The 19,299-nt window shown below is 41.2% G+C and overlaps 1 protein-coding gene and 1 long non-coding RNA gene across 3 annotated transcripts in view; one reads left to right on the forward strand and one right to left on the reverse strand.

Annotated features, from left to right (window-relative positions):
• Positions 1-4,050: 4,050 nt before the first annotated feature.
• Positions 4,051-4,695, forward strand: LOC142398588 (uncharacterized). The gene is made up of 3 exons (XR_012772811.1): positions 4,051-4,122; positions 4,366-4,452; positions 4,627-4,695. It is a non-coding gene; the product is annotated as an uncharacterized LOC142398588 (long non-coding RNA).
• A 2,859-nt stretch (positions 4,696-7,554) lies between these two features.
• Positions 7,555-19,299, reverse strand: part of LOC142399480 (glycogen debranching enzyme-like) — a 96,583-nt gene continuing 84,838 nt past the window's right edge. For both annotated transcript variants that reach the window (XM_075484189.1, XM_075484188.1), the window contains exons 29-35: positions 14,385-14,520; positions 11,723-11,835; positions 11,419-11,630; positions 11,213-11,310; positions 10,910-10,997; positions 9,546-9,679; positions 7,555-9,421 (exon numbers count right to left, since the gene is read on the reverse strand). In XM_075484189.1, the coding sequence (XP_075340304.1) occupies positions 9,304-9,421; positions 9,546-9,679; positions 10,910-10,997; positions 11,213-11,310; positions 11,419-11,630; positions 11,723-11,835; positions 14,385-14,520 (899 nt within the window). In that variant the 3' untranslated portion in view covers positions 7,555-9,303. The remainder of the gene's footprint in view (positions 9,422-9,545; positions 9,680-10,909; positions 10,998-11,212; positions 11,311-11,418; positions 11,631-11,722; positions 11,836-14,384; positions 14,521-19,299) is intronic.

Here is a 19,299-nt window from a genome sequence, read left to right on the forward strand (position 1 = left end):
ACTTTGCATGATGAACTGATAAGAGATAGATTAGTGTGTGGTATCCAAAATGACACTCTCCGTGCACTGCTGCTAAAAGAAAAGGGACTGACATTGAACTTAGCAATTGAAATATGCATCCTTCACGAACAATCTGAAAAGAGTAACAGAGAACTGAGACAAGGTGCCAGCTCCAAAGACACAAGGAAGGATGAGGAGGTTTGTGTCATGCAGTATCGCCCCTGCTCTAACTGTGGTGGACAGCCCCGTCTGAACGCAGCAGTTGCCCGGCTTTTAACAAGCGTTGCAACACTTGTGGCAAATGGAACCATTTTTCAAAATGCTGCAGATCAGGCAAACCACGCACGTACAGCAGACCTGGACAAGGACCATCACAGGCAAGTGGACCTACTGCTTATCGCACGGGGGGAAACACACACAGGATAAATGAGCTCAACACACAATTTGCAGGAGAGCCAGCAGATTTGTTTTATTGTGAAAGTGTGGAAACATAAACTGAGAGGGGTGAGATATTTGCCGTCCTGTCAACATTGCACTCTGAAAAGCAACTCAATGTGAAGAGAGACACAGGTGCGCGTTGTAATGTACTATCCATGGCCACTCTCCTGCGCATCAACCCAAATGCCCACATTGACAGTAGCCATGTGATCAATCTCGTGGCCTATGGAGGTCAGGTCATAAAGACTGTTGGCATCACTAATGTTGATTTTATGTGTGGGACACTTCAGTTTCACGTTGTGGACAGCAATGTGAAACCATTATTAGGTCTCATTGACAGCGTAAAGTTTGGCTTCGTGCACCTGGGGTCAAAGGTACACTCTCTCCAACAGGAGGCGCCAGAGCTCACAGAATACAACGATCTGTTTGACTGTTGTACCGTAGGCAAGCTACCAGTAGTGTATCAAATGCGCCTGGACAGCTCTGTACACCCCACAATATGCGCCCCCAGACGGGTGCCACTGGCTATGAGAGACAAAATAATTGAAGAGCTTAACAGAATGACTAGATTGGGGGTCATAACGCCTGTTCAGGAGCCAACTGAGTGGGTATCCGCTATGGTCGCGGCATGCAAAAAAGATAATAGCATAAGGCTGTGTATTGATCCTGTTCACCTTAAAGTGATACTCCGGAGTAGATTCACCCTGGGGTCATTTGAATTGTCATATCCAGCCAAGTAGCCCACCCGCAGTTTTTTCGATATTGGCTGAACATCAGCTGAGTTACTGAGTTATCCCGAATAGCTTCGTACAAGGGTTAATGGATCCTGGTCCGTATCTCCAAAATTACCACACTAAAATCACATGCCATGACACCAAACTTCTACAGTAGTACAAATATGGTCTGTACTCACAAAACGATGCATTTGGAAGTTTGTACATAGTCCAGGAGTTTATTATTATCAACACAAGCCTGATAGCTTCTCTGCAGCTAAAGCTGCGTCGACGTCACTTCAGAGAGCTGGGAGCTTCAAAGTAAGATGAGGGTTGATCTACTACGAAGAAGTGGAGGTGGTTGAGGAATATAAATACCTTGGTGTTCATGTGGACAACAGACTGGACTGGAGACACAACAGTGAAGTCATCTACAAGAAAGGACATTGCAGACTGTACTTCTTGAGGAAGCTAAGGTCCTTCAAGGTTTGCAACAACATGTTGCAGATCTTCTACAAGTCTGTTGTTGAGAGCGTCATTTCCTCTTGCGTCATCTGTTGGGGCAGCAGCATCAGAACCAGGGACCTAAAAAGACTCAACAACCTGATAAGGAAGGCTGGTTCTCTTCTGGGCACGACTGTGGAACCTCTGGAGACAACAATGCAAAGAAGGATTTTGCATAAAATCAAGAGAATTATGGACAACCCTGAACATCCTCTCCATGAGACTGTTATCAGAAAACAGAGTCTCTTCAGTCAAAGGCTTCTTCAGTTTGGATGCAAAATGGACCGCGACAGGAAATCTTTCCTGCGCACAGCCATCAGCATCTATAATAACTCCTTGATTTAATTGAGCTACATCAACATTTAATTTCCCTCTGGGATAAATAAAGTATTTTTGAATTGAATTGAATTAAAGACATAAAGACCTGGATGACTCAGAACTGTCTGCTGCTAAATTCAGACAAAACTGAAGTCGTTATCTTTGGACCTGAGCGTTTCAGGGAGAAATTGTCTAGCTATATAGTTACTCTAGATGGTATTTCCTTGGCTTCTAGTTCTACAGTGAGGAACCTTGGAGTTATTTTTGACCAGAACTTATCATTTGACTCGCATATAAAACAGGTTTCTAGGACTGCCTTCTTTCACCTTCGTAATATTGTTAAAATCAGGAACATCTTGTCTCAGAGTGATGCAGAAAAACTAATTCATGCATTTGTTACTTCAGGATTGGACTACTGTAATTCTTTATTATTGGGCTGTCCCACATATTCTCTGAAAAGCCTTCAGTTGATCCAAAATGCTGCAGCCAGAGTTCTGATGAGAACTAACAGGAGAGATCATATTTCTCCAGTTTTAGCTTCTCTTCATTGGCTCCCTGTTAAATTCAGAATAGAATTTAAGATTCTTCTCCTTACATATAAAGCTTTTAATGACCGAGCTCCATCATATCTTAAAGATCTCATTATAAGATATTTTCCTAACAGAGCACTTCGTTCCCAAACTGCAGGTTTACTTGAGGTTCCCAGAGTTTCTAAAAGTAGAATGGGAGGCAGAGCCTTCAGTTATCAGGCCCCTCTATTGTGGAATAAGCTGCCAGTAAATGTCCGGGAAGCAGACACCCTTTCCACTTTTAAGAGCAGGATTAACCCCTTAATGCCTGAATTTATATAGCTGTATGAAAAAAAAAAACGTTTTGTGTGTGTTTTAGCCTTTAAGTAGATGGTAAATAATGCTGAGATTATTAATTTCACTTTTGCACAAAAAATATATAGAATTTTTGGTATGTTTGCAACAACAGGCATCCTGGTCAATTTGGAGTCAACGGTTACTCCGGCTACAGTTTGTAGCATATATGCGACAATAGGCGTTAAGGGGTTAAAACTTTCCTTTTTGTTAAAGCTTATAGTTAGGGATGGCTCAGGTGATCCTGAAACATCCCATAGTCAAGCTGCTATAGGCCTAGACTGCTGGGGGGCCTCATCTGTCACACCTTTCCTCACTTTACTCTCTTTATGTATATGTGACATTATTGTGGTCATTAACTCGTGTTTCCCTGTTCCAACAGATATACTTTAAATGGTGTTACTGTGTTTTTTCCCTCTTTTCTGTCTTCTCAAACCCCAGCTGGTCGAGACGGATGGCCACCCTTCCTGGTTCTGGTTCTGCCAGAGGTTTCTTCCTGTTAAAAGGGAGTCGTTTCTCTCCACAGTCGCCTCAGGCACGCTCAGGCCGGGAGATTGGACCGAAAAACAAAAAGTTTTCAGTGCAATCTATTGGTTTTCTTAGCTAGGAAATTGTTTTTGAATTGGCTCTATATGAACGAATTGGATTATTTTATGAATAATTATGATTACAATGAATTGAATTCCAATTGGCTTGAATTGGACTTTATTATCTAAGTGCCTTGAGATGACATTTGTTGTATTTGGCGCAATATAAATAAAAATGAATTGAATTGAATTTAATCAAACTGACTGAAGTCTGGACAGAGCCAATGAATGCAATATGTTTTGCATTGAACTAAACTCAGAATTATTCTCCCCTGATTCCAGCCACATAGACCTTATGTCCCCTGCACCCACAGTTTCCTTGTCACACCTTCAGCACCTCAGTCCTGGACCATAATACAAGCCTCACTAACAACTAAGGACACACTGAATTCTGCTCTTCTTTCCCCTTCAGCTTGCCTGTCAGGTAAAGAAGCTACTTGAGAGACTGATGGCTTGAACAATGTTCAACGTACAGATTTGTTCTTAAGTCGTGCGTACGAGTGATTTAAGAGAATTGGCGCATTCACCAATCTTTTCATATTTTCAATCTTTTCTATTCACATAGAAATACAGATCTTTATTCAAACTTAGCTGATGAGGAGTTGGACCGGATTGAAGTCCACATAAGTCATCCAAACTCCGAACACTAGATGATGGCCTACTGGAATTTCTGAAAGCAAGAGGTGTAACGTGTTCCTGGTGAGTAAATTATGGAGGGTTTAAAGCTTTACTGAACGAGCCTTGTTGTTTTTCAAAGCACTGTGGATGTCAATTAAGTAAACCCATTATTAGTTAGGGTATTGGGTTTTGATGTACGTTTCATAATTAAAATTTATTACACTGTCGGTGTTTAAGTTCCCCCTTTTAGAAATGTTTAAGTACCTATGTTACTTGAAGAGGTCTTTTCAATAAAGTGGCTATTTTTTATTATTTCCAACCCAGCATCAAGACAACGTGACGTGAGCATGGGCGCAGACGGCACTGGGGACGGGGGACATGACCGTCCCCCCCGTCCCGTCCGTATTTAAGGTACAGCGCCAATTAAAAACAGATGATTAATGTCCCGTTACTTTGACTAATTTACATTGCAGCGTGCATTGAAAGTCCAGCGTTTATGTGCTAAAACTGATGCGTTCCAGTTGTACACAGATGTCGGAATTTCCTAGCTCTAAGTTAGATTTTCAATCTGAACCCCATGTGAAGTCGGATCCGGCTCGGAAAGACCCCCAGAAATCTCTACTTCGAGCTCTGGAGGCAGCATCTCCCAACCCACCCAGAATGTCTGGAGCTGGACCAGTGTAGCCGATGAAGGTAAAGGCAAGAGGCATTAAAAAAAAAAAACTTTATTGGTTAAAATGCCGTATTACATCTGTTTAAATTGACATGCACGTAATTTGTTTATAGTTTAACTGTCATAATGGCTCTCAAAAGTCTAAAACTTTAAAATGCCAAGTTTTTGGGACTTAAAAAAAACCCATAATACATAATTTCCAAACTCTTTTCCCATCTTTAATGTGACTTATATTCTGTACAATTTAACTGAAAAACCCCAAATCTGTTACAGGGAAAATAAATAATAATAAAAATGAAAAAGATGCAATAACCAGGGGTCCGTTGCACAAAACTAGGATAAGGGATTAAGCCGGGATACCTAGGTTATCCTGGTTCAACTTATCCGAGATCCGGTTGAACAAAAGCGGGATAGGGGGCAGTAGGATATGTTCTGGTATAAGTTACCATGGAGATTTATTCTGTGGAGCTAGCCTGCTTCAGACCAGGCTAATTTCCAGGATCTATTTAATCTCATCCTTTATCTCAGTCAGCAGTCACCACAAACAGAAACCAATAGTTATTCCACTACCCACTGCACATTGTAATCACATATAACTAGACCCACTGTCATTATTTAAACGTTTGTGATCATTCATTTCAATCATTTTAGATAAATGATGATTTTAGATGATGTTGCAATCATTATATCAGTTACAGTTTCCCATAGACTATAAGGCTATATATAAATTGATGAAATATTAGGGCCACAGAGAGAAAAAAAAAAAATCACAGACTTCGAGAATAAAGTCCTAAATTTACGAGAATAAAGTCAGAGGAGGAGAGTTGTTCAAATTAGGACCGTGGAGCATTTTGTGGAATTGTACTTTAGGATAGGTTTCACAAACAAGGAGATACTTAATCTTTTGGCACATCAGCATCACATGGTCATAAGTATCAGGACTTTAAAAAGAATATGCATGAAAATGCATCTTTTCCGCCGGACTGGTTCTCAGCCGCGCTTTTTGTTTGAACTTTGTTATTTTTGTGAAATAAACCAAGTTTTCTTTTATAAGTCCGCATTCGTGTCCTACATCACCACCCCACCCTGACAAGCTGCACCTTCTGGGTACAGCTTGTGCGTTGTTAAGTATTACTCGGGCCCTTACCATTCTGCCGAATGTTCTTGTATTTGATTTTGACCTTCTGCCATGTCAGTTTTGGCCCGGTCACGTTAAATCTCCATCTCTCTCTCACACACACACACACACACACACACACACACACACACACACACACACACACACACACACACACACACACACACACACACACACACACACACACGTAGAGCAAACATAAGAAAAGAGAAACTTCCCTTTTTCCCAAAAGGAAATTCAAAGAGTCGCCTCACAGCGAGAAGGTTCCAGGTTCAACTCCCAGCTGGTCCTTTCTGTGTGGAGTCTGCATGTTCTCCCCGTGTATGGGTGGGTTCTCTCCGGTACTCCAGCTTCCTCCCACTGTCCAAAAACATGCATGTTAGGTTAACTGGTGTCTCTAAAATTGTCCCTAGGTGTGGTGGTTTGTCTCTGTGATGGACTGACGACTTGTCCAGGGTGTACCCCGCTCTGAGAGCAGAAAATGTATAGAAAAAGAAAATAACTGAACAGGAAATGCTGCTTTAACGTGGTGAACAGGAGACCAGGCAGAAGCAGAGATGGCCCTTCTAGGCATGAGAAGGGACCCCACTGCACAAATACAGCGAGGTTCTGGCAAGGAACACGGGACAACTGGGTGTAACCTACATGTACAAAGAGAAGTAATGGCTGAAGCGTTACAGGGGTAGTATTAAGAAACTTAGGGCGCATTCGCACTGTAGGAACCTTTGGCAGTTCCTATAACCTTTTCAGGAACGGGGCCGTTTTTTCCGCATACAGGAACTCGGGACCATCGCCCTCAGTTCCTGGAACCATTTCAGCTCCTTCTCCTCAGCTGGGTCTGTTCTGGGTTCTATAGGAACACATCTCAGGTGTTTTGTGGTCGGTAGCTCCGCCCCTTGTCAGATTTCTGCGTCTTCATGTTCCTAATGTTCATTAGGAACACAAACAGTAGAATAACAGCTGAAATGTTTCCTCATACGACACGGACACAACCTTGGCGTGTTTAATAAGTTAAACCTCCACGTGGTCTCCTTTGTCTGCGGCGCTCTGCTCTCCTTCCTTCATGAAACCAAGAAGTATGGCCTGCGCTCCATCCTGCGTCTCCTGACTCTCTCTGTGAGCTCTTCCAGCCTCCATGTTAGACGCCTGATGTGATCGTCCATGATTAATATCACCATCATGCAGACCATGAACACGGTGGCCTCCCCGCTCTCCATGTTAGCTTCTTTGTGGTGTTTTTTTTTCTTCTCTCCTTACCGGGTTCTGTTTTGTTGTTGAATGTGGCGCTAAAGTAACACGTCGCTGTTGCAGACTTTTCGCAGGTGCTTGTGTCCGTTGTTTTCTTTTCCTCCACAGATGCAGCAGCTGGTCGTCTGTTTTATGGTTCCATCTCATTTCAATTCAAATTGGAAAAAACCCTGCTCTGAATGCATGTGCAGAATTGAACTGTCAGCTGTGTGCTTTTCTCTTTTCACCTCCCCAGCTCTGATCTTCATCACCCTGCAGATTAGCACAGTTCCTCTTCCTTTTAGTTTTCATGTGAAAACAAACCTCAGGAACTCATCATTAAAGATCCAAAGTTTCTCTTCAGGATGGTTTTGCTTGTGTTCGTGATCAGTTTGTCTTAGTGATAATAAACTGCTTACCACAGCACAACGGTGGGACTAAAACACTGTACACGCAAATAAAAGAGAAGGCAACATTCTAGTCATGTAACAGTTTATTAAGCATACTTTAGTCTGTGGTTAAAAGTGTAACACAGTAAGACCAGACAGACGGATGGCAGGACATGGATATGACAGAACCAGTGTAGTGGAAGGTGCACCTGTGAGGCAGTATATCTTCTTTGTCCAGCGTTTCCAAGCAGTAACAATCACTCTTCCTCAGGAAACCGAACCGTTACTGCACTCTGAATAACACTGGCACCAGTTACGAGCACAAACATGATCATGAACACACAATAAAACTAGGAACTACATAACAAGGTTTGGAGGAGAACTGCAGCGATGTGGAAGACCCGTTTCTGGCAGGAAAACTACTTACTGACAGGTGTTTCGAGGCATGGGATAAAGAGTGAGCTACTTTATAGACCAGTCCCTGTGGCCTCAGATGAATCTACAAACACAAAACAACTGGAACTGGTGATGCGCATTAATGCTGTTACATCACAGTTCAGGATCACCCAATTAACCAGGCGACAGAAGGCCGTGACCGTCGGATTTAAATGCACAGAATCACAGAAAATTCTAAATCTATGTTGAATTAAAGAACACTAAGATACATCTACCTTTTCCCTTTTTTGTTAAATGACTTGTTCTTCAAAGCCCATTTGATCACATTTATTATGGATTCCGAAATAACCCCATGTGGCTGATTTCAAGTAAATAATAATTGAGTTACTTTAAAATATGAAGGCAGAGAACCAACCAGATGAACCCATCATTACATGGATCATTCAATTCAGACTTATCAATTATTGATTATTTTAATGTATATCAGAAATATATTGCTATATGACTTGCAGCATGTGCATGTTCAAGATGATTGACACCATATAAATCCGACTGTGTTCAAACAGATATAACAGGGTACCAGTGCAGGTATAGATTCAGACAAGTGTCAGCATGATTCGCCTAAATATCTCAAAAAATCCACAACACTCACTGAAGCTATACACTGTCAAAAGTAAAATACTTAAAGCTACAAACAATTCATTTGTCTAACAATACGTTGTTCCAAACAGCCATTGTTAGTTTGCAATTATGTTGCAATATTTACCAAATGATCAGGCCTCTAATGATTAAAAAAAAACAAAAAAACAGCCTGATAGTGTGCAAAGTGTTCCTAAGGACCAGTACTCTTATTTTGGCTTTACTCCATGACTGAGACCAAATATAATAATTGTAGTTTTTAATCCAGAGAGGCGAAATTAGACAAAATAAGCAGAAAAATATCAAAATGAGAGTAGCTTCCCTGGAAAGTTCCTCCACTGGTAGCATAGAAACGGTGAAGGATCCCTCACTTACTGGCCAGTGGTGGCACCTGCCACTGCAAGGAATATGTATCAGAACAAACAAATCTAGGTAGCACAGATTTAAGGGCTGAGTTTTAGGGGAACAGTACACCAACAAAGTGTAAAAATACGAGTTTTACCTTAGAAATGAGACAGTAGTGCTTCAGTGAGTGAAATTAGAAATTTTGTTTGACATGTTGGAAATATGCTGCATGTAGAACAATTAATACATTCAAATACTGTGATAGGACAAAGTGTTTTAACTGAGCTCCCAGTGCAAGGAGAAAACTGTAATTCAAATGGCACGTATGTTACTACTCTTTCCCTACTCAAAGAACATGACTAAATGGCATAGAGAGCACTGTGATCACAGGATAGGGTTACGGAGGTGGGCAGTGAGTGATTCAGTTTCACTGAGTTGCCCCTGTTCTTTCACCTCTACAGATCATAAAGAACCTCCAGCACAGTGGCCAGAGACCAGGCCTGAGTCTCACAGCTGAAATGGCAATGCTGGCCATTCTCATTGGTGAGCTCTGGCAAGCCCTTCCATGGAGACCTGAGGAGGCAGATGTTTAGAGTCATCAAAAATGATCTGAAGCACTAAAACTGGTCAATTCCATAATGTAGGCGACATTAGAGCATTTTTTTTTCAAAATAGAGATAGAAGGTAACAGTCCTACCTCTCCAGGTGAGTGTAATGTCGTGACAGAACATTTTTCACCAGCATGACTGTCTTGGCATAGGTCTCCTCCCCTAACTTCTTGGCAAAGTAGAGTTTAGCACGCAGGAAGTAGCCCACTGGCCACAGCCACTCCTTTTCACAAAGAAAGAAAAATAATTGGTTATTAAGATCAGATTTATTGTCATGCATACACAAGAAATTTGTCCTCCACTTTTAACCCATCCAGGTTGGCACCTGTTTGACACACACATGCAAAGGGTCACACACTCAGAGACAGCTGCCAACCTGGAGCGGTGGGCAGCCATTCACAGCGCCCAGGGAGCATGGGGGTACAGTGCCTTGCTCAAGGGCACCTCGGCCATGACACCCCTCCAGCTGTCAGTTCCACCAATCTTTTTGAGTGGCGAGATTATTGGATCCGATTATTGGACGACTGACTCTAACCACTGAGCCACGGCTCATGTATTTGGTGCCTCCGGAGGAATTTCATCCCCGGTAGAAAAACGAGTACTGTCATGTTTTTAGAATCGTGGCATCGACACCACCGCTATTTTAGCTTTTTACTTCAACTAATCGTTAAGCTAAAAGCTTAAGTGTTAGCCCTGCTTCAGGTCTCTGCAGCCTGATTAAGTTTTCACAACGTGATGATAACCACGACCATGCTTGACTTTTGGGTTTGTATTAGCAGGCGATTAGCTTTTTCTAAACAGAAAAGAGAATCTTTTGTTTGCGCTTTCAGTATTGTTTGATCATTTCCAACCTCTATGTTGTTTAGCTGTTACTCTGAACACCTTCTGCCATCCTCCAAACCAAATATTAATTTGCCCAGTTAATTGAATTTGGCTGGATGGCCAAGTCAAGGAAGAGTCCTGGTGTTTCCGAACCTATTCTTTCCAATGATCAAGGCCACCGTCTAAGAACACTTGAAGCTTCAGAGGTGGTTTCAAACCCTCATCCTAATCTAAGACTCACTTTGTTTCATCACAGAGGACTACATAGTTAGCTGAGCTTCACATTGTAGATTTAGACTGTGGGACATATATATACAAAGATGTATGCCATTTTTCAATTAATCACGACTTTAGACAACTTAGACAAGACAATTAAAGCAATTGCCACAGCAAAAAAGTAAATACTTCTGTAAGTGGGAGATAAGGGTTTTTCATATTGAGTGTAGCTCTATTAAAGACTAAAATTATTACACATTCAAGTGTACAAACTAATGCTGTGCAACCAAGTATCCCTTGAGCAGCATCATGGTCACTGGCACCATCCAAAGCTCATGGCATTGTAGCTTTGTAAGCAGGACGGTGGGACTCATCTGCACCATAACAGCAGTGCCAGAGGCCATGTGTGACTCACCGGTCCCTGGTGGTAGTTGAAGCCTTTTGCAAGGTTGTAGTTGTCGTTGTCCAGTGCATTATCATAGACACCGCAGTACACCATGTCACTAAGATAACAGAAAGACTATCAAATTCCATTTCTAATAGAAACACTGTACCTGTTTTTGTAGGTATCATATTTTACAACTATTCTATCTGCTAACTTCAACTAAAACAAATACAAAAATAAGCAATTCATTCACTGTCTTTCCAACTAAACGTGAGTATAGTTGAAAGCACAGATGCTAATTGTGTGTTTGAAAGCAGTGTGATGAAGCATTACTCAGGGTCGAGAGTTTTCATTCCCAGTGGTCCCAGTAGATTCTTCTCAGCCATCTCCAAAGCCTTCCAAGCTCTCTCCACTGTGAACAGCTCTGGAGCCTGTCATTCAAACACAGCTGACATTTATTCAACCCAGACTTCTGTTCATCCAGGGTTAAAAGCCAATAATCAGTAACATGTAGAAACTTTAAGTTGCTTTCTGCCTACCACCACCATGGCAACAGTAAAGTTGGGTCTCAGCTGGTAGTCACACCAGGGACTGGAAGCTCCATAGGTGTCTTTGTAAATGCCCTTTTTATGCACCAGATCAGGGTGTTTCTCGTTGGGATCATGTGGGTCCCCAGACACCCAGAATCCTGCTTCAAAGGACTGCTGGAGCTGCTGGTTCCACTGGGAATACGAGATAAACACTTCTTTACCTGAAACATTATAGAAGTGTTTTATTTTGGTCAGTCAGGGTAAACGTAAGACATTTTTAGGACATTTGTAATATCATGTGTGCTATTAATACCATCTCTCTGGAATTTAACACCATCATAAGGGAAAAGTCCTTCGGCATGTAGCTCCACAATCCAACGAAGAGTTGATTTACTGAGACCAACTATCTCCACTGCTGCTCCATCTCTAGACAGAAAAAATAATACACGAACAAAAACTTATTTTTATTGACTTGTCACTCAACTCAGTTTTCAATCTCTTGATGACAAAACATTTGAAATTTTATAAGCAATGTAATGCTGTGCTTTTTTGTAATGTTGCATAAAACTCAAAGATTGTCTATCAAAAAGAAGACATTCTCTGTCTTCTTGCATTTTCTAATAGCACAGCCCCCTAAAGTCAAAAGTAGCAAAGTACATTTTAGGAACTATAAGACCATTTTGAGGCCCTCCTGTTTTGTTCAAGAATTATTTATTATGCTATATACTTCTCTACATATGAGACTGACTTCCATCCATTCGTTAGGTTCTGCTTATCCAAGGTCAGATCGCAGAGGCAACAGGTCCAGGAGGGAACCCCAGACATCCCTCACCCAGCAACACTCTCTAGCCCCTGCTTGGGGATCCCCAGAAAAAACTTCCAAGGGTAGGCAACCAGGAGAAATCCTTATCAGATGTCCGCACCACCTCAGTTAGCTCCTTTCGATGTGGAGGAGCAGCGGTTCTACTGCAAGCTCCCTCTGTATGGCAGAGCCCCTCACCCTATGGCTATTCAATTTAATCAAATTCAATTCAGTTTGATCTATAAAGCCATGTGACAACAAATGTCAGCTCAAGGCACTTCAAAGATGCAGTCCACTTCAAGCAAATTACTAACCAGTTCATTGTAATACAATCAAATCCAATTCGTTAAATTCCAAATTAGTCCAATTTGTACATACAAAGCCAACCGGAAAAAAAAGTGGCCTCGCTGACGAAACCAACAGATTGATTTTCCCCAGAAAATGTGGAATGCTCTTTCTGGGTTGGGGATGAGTCCCTGCTTCAGGTGGAGGGGTTTAAGTATCTTGGGATCTTCTTCAAGATCGATCACAGGTTGGAGTGAGATGGACAGACGGATTGGGGCTTTGTCGGCTGTATTGAGGGCGCTGATCCAGTCCATTGTAGTAAAGAAAATTCTACTGGTCCATCCTTGTTTCTACCCTTACCTATGGTCACGAGATCCGGTTAGTGACTGAAAAAAAAACAAATTGTGAATACAAGCGGCTGAAACGGGTTTCCTTCGGAGGATGGTGGAGCTCAGCCTGAGAGATGAGGTAAGGAGCTCGGCCATCTGGAAGGAGCTCGGAATGGAGCTGCTGCTCCTCCACATCAAAAGGAGTCAGCTGAGGTGGTTCAAGCATCTGGTTCGGATGCCTCACCGGGGCAGACCCAGAACTCGCTGGAGGGATCATATGTCCTTTCTGGTCTGGGAACGCCTTGGGATCCCCCAGCAAGAGCTGGAGAGTGTCTCTGGGGAGAGGGATGATTGGGTTTCTCTCCTGAACCGTGAGGCGACTTCAGATAAGCGGAAGACAATGGATGGATGGATGGATGGATGGATGAATGGATGGATGGATGGATGGATGGATAGCTTTGTGGCTCAGCTCCCTCTTTTTAAAAAAATCTTTTTTCCCCCCTTTGTCCTGACCTGAATCATGGGAGCAGAATTGTAATCAGAATACCATGTTATGCCAAACAAATTTGTTTTGCTAAGCAAAGCTTTATGAATGTAAAGCTCCCCTTGATTCCCAAGTACTGCTTATTAACTTATTGTTACAATACTTCATGTATAATAGTGCCGAACCTGACAGGGGGACAGGGAAAGAGGGAGAGCAATGAAAAACAAGACAAAAACAGACAACTAGCTATATCTGTAGAAACCAAACAGAAAACATCCTAAAACAAAAAAACAATCACAAGCAGCAACAACACCAGGAGCAAGTACATATAACATAACTGTGGATACGGACGGTTTGAAACCACAGGACGACACAGCAACTGTATGATGAGCATGTGACTGGGTGAATGAATGTGTGTGTGTATGAACATGCTAAATATATGGTACATGTTTTACATGAATTGTGCTCAGTTATGAGTGCAGAGGGAATCAGAAGCAGGGAGAGAGGGTCCCAAGACCCAGGCCACCAGCAGTCCCCACAGAGCACAGAACCTGGGCAGCCCACCGCAGGGACAACAGCGCATCCACCCAGAAGACAGCAGAGGAAGCCCCCAGGCAAAGATGGTTTTATGGACATTATTGAAAACAAGTAGTTAACTTTTGCTGGCACCATCATTTTAATGGTTGCAACTCTCCCCATAAGTGATATTGAATGAATTGAATTGAATTGATACGGCTAAGGACTAAGAAGTTTTCAGTCCAAAAGTTTTAGTTATACTGATGTGTTTTAATTTTGTTGTATATACAAATATAGTAAATGCTATACTGTTGCCTTTTACTTAAGTAGAGGAACTGGATCATTTGCTCCAACACTGAAATCCTCATCTTGTAATCGGAGAATCTTTTTCTTTCTGTCTTGTTGAAAAACTTAAGAAATAATCAATCTTTCTAGTGACTGATATAGCAATCCCTTCAATACTAAATCTAATTAGTTTTAAACTAAAAAGTGAATTATGTTTTGATAGCTGCTTAAAAAGTGCCTAAATTTACAGGTATGATGAGTGTGGGCGTCTTACCTTGGAGTAGCTGGCATGCCTTTGTTTCTTGCTCTGTCGCTCTCCCCCATTTTGTCCATCCAAGTGCCACAATTAAAGCGGTTTCCTCCTGTCACAAATCCTGTGGCCGGGTCCACTTTAACAGCCACAATGAACCCTGGAAAGAAAAGCAAAGTTTCAGTGACTAAAAGACCACTATTAAAAGACAAGTTAACTGAAAACCTTCACAGCTATAAAGGCTGTACACGTATACTACAGGGAAAACGGAAGGTGACGTCACACTGAAGTGAATACTGTGAAATGCGTCATTTTAGAGGCCATGTGTTTTGTTCGGCCCATTCTTCATCTACATCTGTTTTATATGGAAATGTAGTTCTGGTAAGATTTTGTGTGGCGAGTGCAGCACTGCCTCACGGTGGTAACAGAAGAAACATTTACAGCTTTCCTGCCCGTGTGGAGCAAACGTGAAAGATTGCCCATCTCTAAGTCTCTGTGGAAAGAGTGATTACTAGGGTTGGGTGATGTCTTCTTAATTGGCAGAAGACGATGTTTACAGTGAAACATCGTGATGGACGATGATATCGTCGTCGGGGGGGGGGGGGGGGTTGGCTACGACTTATTAATAATAATAAAACGGTAGTATATAAGCTACATGGTGATGATTCTACACAGAATCCCCAGGCTTTAGCTGTAAGGGGGGAAAAAACATCCTTCCATTGCGTTTGAATGGCCCGTGCCAGAATGTCACTAACCCATAGATAGCCTACTTATTTAACCTACTTAATTGTAACAATAAATAAATATTTAGGCCATCATAAAATATATAATAATAATCTACTAACGGCAATTTAATGGTAATACATTTAAAACTATATATTTTGTTTTATTAATGCGCTTTGGCGCGCTGCGCGTTATAAAAAGCTGCCGTTCCATTCCTGAATTTTAACGGTTAAAAGCATCCGTTTTATTCCGTTAGAGAGGCTCATTTCATTTCAACAGCTGGCAACCTACCATGACGCAGGAGTTGGTTGGAAAGAAGGGCACCACTTCGCCTATTTGGAATTTCTTTGGTTTTGAACCAAATGAGCGTGGGCTGCCAAAAGATTTAAATAAATGTGTCTGTAAGATTTGCGCATCTATGGTCCGTGCCAAAGATGAACAGACAACAAATCTATGCGATCACCTGCGTGTTCACCATCCAGAAGAATATGCAACGATCAACGTGTCCGTGCGCTCAGGGCTTGCCAAAAAAACGCAAAAAAATCGTATAAGAATAAGCCAATTAGGCATATTTGTAGCATAGGCTATTTTAATTTTCATGCCTGACTAATTCATATTAGTTATATATATTCCTAAAAAAAAAAAAAAAAAAAAAAAGAAAAAGTGGGCGTGGCATCACGATGGTTACCATCCATGATGATGGACGATGATATCGTCCATCGGCACAACCCTAGTGATTACCATTTGTTTTTAGTTGCCTTTGTCTTTAATTTGAAAATCTGAATAATACTTTAGCTGCTGTTAAACCACTGATAGCCTGTCCACTAATATAAAATTAAAATGACCCATCACAGCTTTCACATACAGCCACAGCTTTCACATACAGCCTAACAGACGACCTTGTGCTTGTCAACTACAACCATATGGGCTTTCATGATGTCCTCGTATTCCCCATCTGTTCTCATCATGATATTACACATAATATGTGGTAGCCAGTCATGAGTCAAAATCATGTCTCAGGTTCCCTAAACCACTATTTCATAATTGGATTAATCCTGGTATTATTTAGGAATATGACCATACCATCAGCGATGGAAAAACCTGGTTTCAACACTGTACATTCAGCAAATTTTTGTGCACATGACATTCTTGAATCAAGAGGTGGCCAACTAAAGGAACCCTGGATCATAACGCTTCCACTATAGGCGTGTAAATTAAGCATGAGGTGTGATGGTTGCAGCATTTCACATGGCACGTTTTTTTTAATCCTGATCAGCCAATCACTGGAGAACAAAACAAATCTGAAATCATCTGACCAAATTTATTTTTTTCCCATTGCTTCAGAGTCCAATATTTATGCTCCCTTGCCAATAGCAGCCTTTTCTTTTGATTAGGTTCAATGATAAGTGAATTTATCAAGGCTGCACAGCTGTTTAGTCCTAATACGTTTTAGTTTTACTTCTTAGTTTAAATGGTGTGTGTTGAAATCCTTACTTTCATCATTAAGCATTGCAGTAAAAATAAATATCTCCAATCAAAGTCATTTAAGACTTTCTTCTGACCAAATGTCTTGCTTTGGTGATGGTGCACTACTTTCCTTCAAGGTTTAAATTAGAGGTTGGACAGTTGTTAACTCAATTTTAGTAGTTTATGCAATCTCCTTATTGCTTTTGCCTGTTGCAGACCAAAAATGTGACCCCTCTGAAGCAGAGTAACATCTTTCCAACAACCACAGGACGTGGACTCCAAAATGTTTATTTCAGGAATGAACAGTTACTCACTGTGTCACTTAGGGTTAGATAACAGCTGAAACTTTAGTCATGGCAGTACTAGGGCTGGGCGATTTTTTTTCGGTTTAAATATTAAACCGCAATTTTATTTTCCTACGTTTTTTTAAATGGTTGAACCGAAAAATCGCGATTTAAAAACATTTCTAGACTCCGCAGATTTGTTTTGCTTTAAGGGACTCCGTGGTAGCCTACTCTCTCCCTTTCCAGAATGCGCACAAAACTCAGCCACTACGATCACATTCCCCGCGGCACCGACAGACGTAGCATGCAATAAAAATGTCAACAAACAGAGCTGAAGAAGAACTTCTTCCTAAAAATGGTTCTACTTCAGTTGTATGGAAGTGGTTCGGGTACAAGCGGTCAGACATAGAACAAACAACTGTTCTGTGTAAAGTTTGTAGAAAGTCGATCGCTGCAAAACATGGGATAACAAACTTATTCCAGCACCTCCGACAGAGACGTGCAGTGGAATGGCAGGAGTGTGCAGCACTAAGAGATGCAGATGCTAGCTCAAGCCACAAAGTGCCTGCAAAAAAGCAGGTAACCATGGTAGCAGCATTTTCAACAGCCATTCCTTATGACAAGAAAGGGCCCCGGTGGCAGGCCATCACAGATGAGGTGACATATTACATAGCAAAGATATGGTCCCCATCTATACCGTAGAAAAAATGGATTCATTAAGATGCTGCAAACGCTAAACCCGAAGTATCAACTGCCCAGCCGCAAGCATTTCACCACAGTTGCATTAATTTATATAACAAAACTAGAGCTACAGTCGCAGAGCAGCTGCAAAACATAGTTTATTATTCCACCACTTTCAGGGATGGCCTACAAGAGATTTTTTTTTTCAGTTTGAAATTTTTGCACATTAATGGTGCTGTTTTTATTTCATTTTTTATTCTTGAACTGATTTGTTCACATAGGCCTAGACTACTTGGTAATCTCATTTGTCATTTGGTAATTCTCAATTGTGTCAAAGAAAATATGTATTTAAATTTTGCCTTAGTCTGGTTTCTTAAGAGAAAAACAGAAAAAAATCGAGGTTTAAATCGAAAATTGTCCATCAGTTTGAGAAAGGGGAAAAAAAAAAAAAAAAAAAAAAAATCAAGATTTTATTTTTAGGCCAAATCGCCCAGCCCTAGCCAGTACTTTCCTATGTTCACTTAGTTAAGTCCAGGTGGTTACTTTTCCTATGGCCTTGCTGTGTATTTCTTATACTGGGTGTTATCACTATGGATGCCTATTTACTTCCACACGACTGGGTAGGGACTGGATAGTGTAGTGGTAAGATTGCTGCCCTTAATGTGGGTGACTGGAATCATGCCCCCCATCACGCATGAAAGGTACTACCTCCAGCAGGGGTCCTTGGGAAAGAGCCCCTTACTCTACCTGCCTACCTGGGATATCAGTGTAAGTCGCTTTGGATAAAAGCGTCTGCCAAATGCATAAACATAAACACACAAACTTGTTTATCGATCTTAGCAAAGTCTTAAAGATCTTAGCAAAGTCCAATACCATAACCATCACAAGCATCACAACCATCATAACCCTAAACCTAACCACGACCTGTTGAATGTCTAAATATCCAACATAATTTCGAAGAGCAACACCATAACAACCCCCCAAAAGAAGAATAAAAATGAAAAAAATATCAAACCTTTTGGTTTAGAGCAAAAGACTTCCTCAAACCATTGTGTAACTACACCTATATCACCATGCTATCTATGCAGCCACACTGGTGAGCGCCTCAAACCTGGACAATGTGGTGAGAATTGAAAAACACCAACACGGAAGGGGGAACCTGACCATACCCCCAAACCTGCAAGATAGAAAAAACTCTTCCAAGAGCTACCTACAGAGACCAATGAAAAGCACTGTCTATACTTTCCTGAGAATGCAGTTTCCTACAAGAATCAATGAAAAACACAACAAGCAACTGGGCTAAACCTCAACAATCAGTTTTAACCTGTGATTTTGTATGCAACCGCCCATGTTACGCCTACAGAACATCACTGAGGAACCGGTGATTTAGGGCAGGGGTTCCCAACCCAACCACCGGGTTGCGGATCGGTACCGGTCATTCCAAACCGGGCCGTGAGATTGGGAAAAAAAAAAAAAAAAAAAAAAAAAAAAATAAAATATATATATATATATATATATATATATATATATATATATATATATATATATATATATATATATTTTATTTTTTTAAATTTTTTTTTAAAAAGACATGGAAATCGGGAATTCTTTCATGTCACTCGCTAGATTCTATACTTGGAAACTGCATAGTTTGCATTATAGGAGGCCGATTGTGCACGTTTATTTTTTTCAATGATGACTGTCTGTCTGTCATCATATCCTAATTATCCTAATTTGTAAAAGCGTCTGCTAAATGTAATGTCTGTTGAACGTAAATAAAAAAT

The sequence above is a fragment of the Odontesthes bonariensis genome, chromosome 14 (genome assembly GCF_027942865.1).
Source record: "Odontesthes bonariensis isolate fOdoBon6 chromosome 14, fOdoBon6.hap1, whole genome shotgun sequence".
Taxonomy (NCBI): Eukaryota; Metazoa; Chordata; class Actinopteri; order Atheriniformes; family Atherinopsidae; genus Odontesthes; species Odontesthes bonariensis.